Source organism: Octopus bimaculoides, chromosome 17 (genome assembly GCF_001194135.2).
Source record: "Octopus bimaculoides isolate UCB-OBI-ISO-001 chromosome 17, ASM119413v2, whole genome shotgun sequence".
In the NCBI taxonomy this organism is placed as follows: Eukaryota; Metazoa; Mollusca; class Cephalopoda; order Octopoda; family Octopodidae; genus Octopus; species Octopus bimaculoides.
In genome coordinates this window covers 28,978,099-28,979,429 of record NC_068997.1, presented here as the reverse complement: position 1 = coordinate 28,979,429, position 1,331 = coordinate 28,978,099, and the positions used below count along the sequence as shown (strand labels likewise).

At 35.1% G+C, this 1,331-nt stretch overlaps 1 protein-coding gene across 1 annotated transcript in view; it reads left to right on the top strand.

Annotated features, from left to right (window-relative positions):
- The window catches only part of LOC106880607 (zinc transporter ZIP12), a 28,012-nt gene that overhangs the window by 6,507 nt on the left and 20,174 nt on the right, over positions 1–1,331 (top strand). The window contains exons 2-3 of the mRNA XM_052974144.1: positions 298–399; positions 1,172–1,275. Of these exons, the coding sequence (XP_052830104.1) occupies positions 387–399; positions 1,172–1,275 (117 nt within the window). The 5' untranslated portion in view covers positions 298–386. The remainder of the gene's footprint in view (positions 1–297; positions 400–1,171; positions 1,276–1,331) is intronic.

The following is a 1,331-nucleotide window of genomic DNA, read 5'->3' as shown; positions in this document are numbered from 1 at the left end:
GCAGTAGATTAAATCAACCTCAGCACGCAACTGGTACTTAATTTATGAGAATAATGCAGAATATACAGTTTCAAAAGAAACACTAATTTTTATACTTTTATATATACTTCCAACCAGCTGCACAATTTCGTTTTTACATTTGAAATCCAATGGGCGTTGCTAGTATTAAATAAAAAGAAGGAAACATATGCAAATAATATCGAAGAACTTCAGTAGTAATTCGTGAAAGCATCTTTTTGTAGATTGTTTATTTTTAAACTATTTCAGCTTAATATAATATCGACTTGTTTCTTTTAGCTTCAACCATTCACGAAAGTTGCCGGTTGTTGCCAGAGAGAAGTGCGTTTATTAACTACATATTTAATAATTTTGGATCGAAAAATCACATGTCTAAAGATGGTAAGACAATTTCTTTACCAAATTTTTATTGTAACATATTGGATCTCTGTATAAAACGCAAGTGATGTAGCTGTATTGCTAAATGAAAATAAACTAATGGCTTAATGGTAAGGGTATTCGGTTCACGATGGTAGAGTAGCGAGTTCGATTTCCAGCAATGCATTGTGTCCTTGAGCAAGACACTTTCTTTCATGTTACTCCATTCTACTCATCTGGCAAAAAAAAGAGCTGTACCTGTAATTCAAAAGGGCCAGCCTTGTTATATTCTATGTCACACTGAATCTCTCTGAGAACTACGTTAAAGGTATGCGTGTCTGTGGAGTGCTCAGCCACCTGCGCGGTAATTTCACTTGCAGGCTGTTCCATTGACTGGATCAGCTGGAAGCTTCGTCGTTTTAACCGACGGAGTGCCAGTTAAATTAACATTATTTAAGAATTAACAGATTACCAGAAAATGAATATTTTATTTCAGTTTGATTTCCTTAATTTTGGAGATGTACTTGCATAGCAAGTGACCTGATCTGAGATCGTGTGTTGAAACAAAAATAATTGCAGCATGGAAGGTGTTTATAAGCCATTTAAAAACACACAAGAACCGTTAGATTCACTTCAACGTTTAAATTTAATTTGCCAAAATATTTTCGTCGTTTTAAGACCACTACCTGTTCATTGACAAAATTCTGTGACAAAATTCCACGGAATTTTGTCAGTGTGTTTTTAAATGGCTTATAAACACCTTCCACACTGCAATTATTCCTTTTATGTTTTCTAGATTTTAAGAAATTAATTAAGCTACTAGGTCTTGGAACAAAGAATCAAGAAAAAGAAGCGCATGACCATCAGCATTCCAAACGAGCTGTTCAGCCGATGAAAAAAGTGAGTGACGTTCTTCCGTGTTATACGTAAGGCGGCGAGCTGGTAGAATCGTTAGC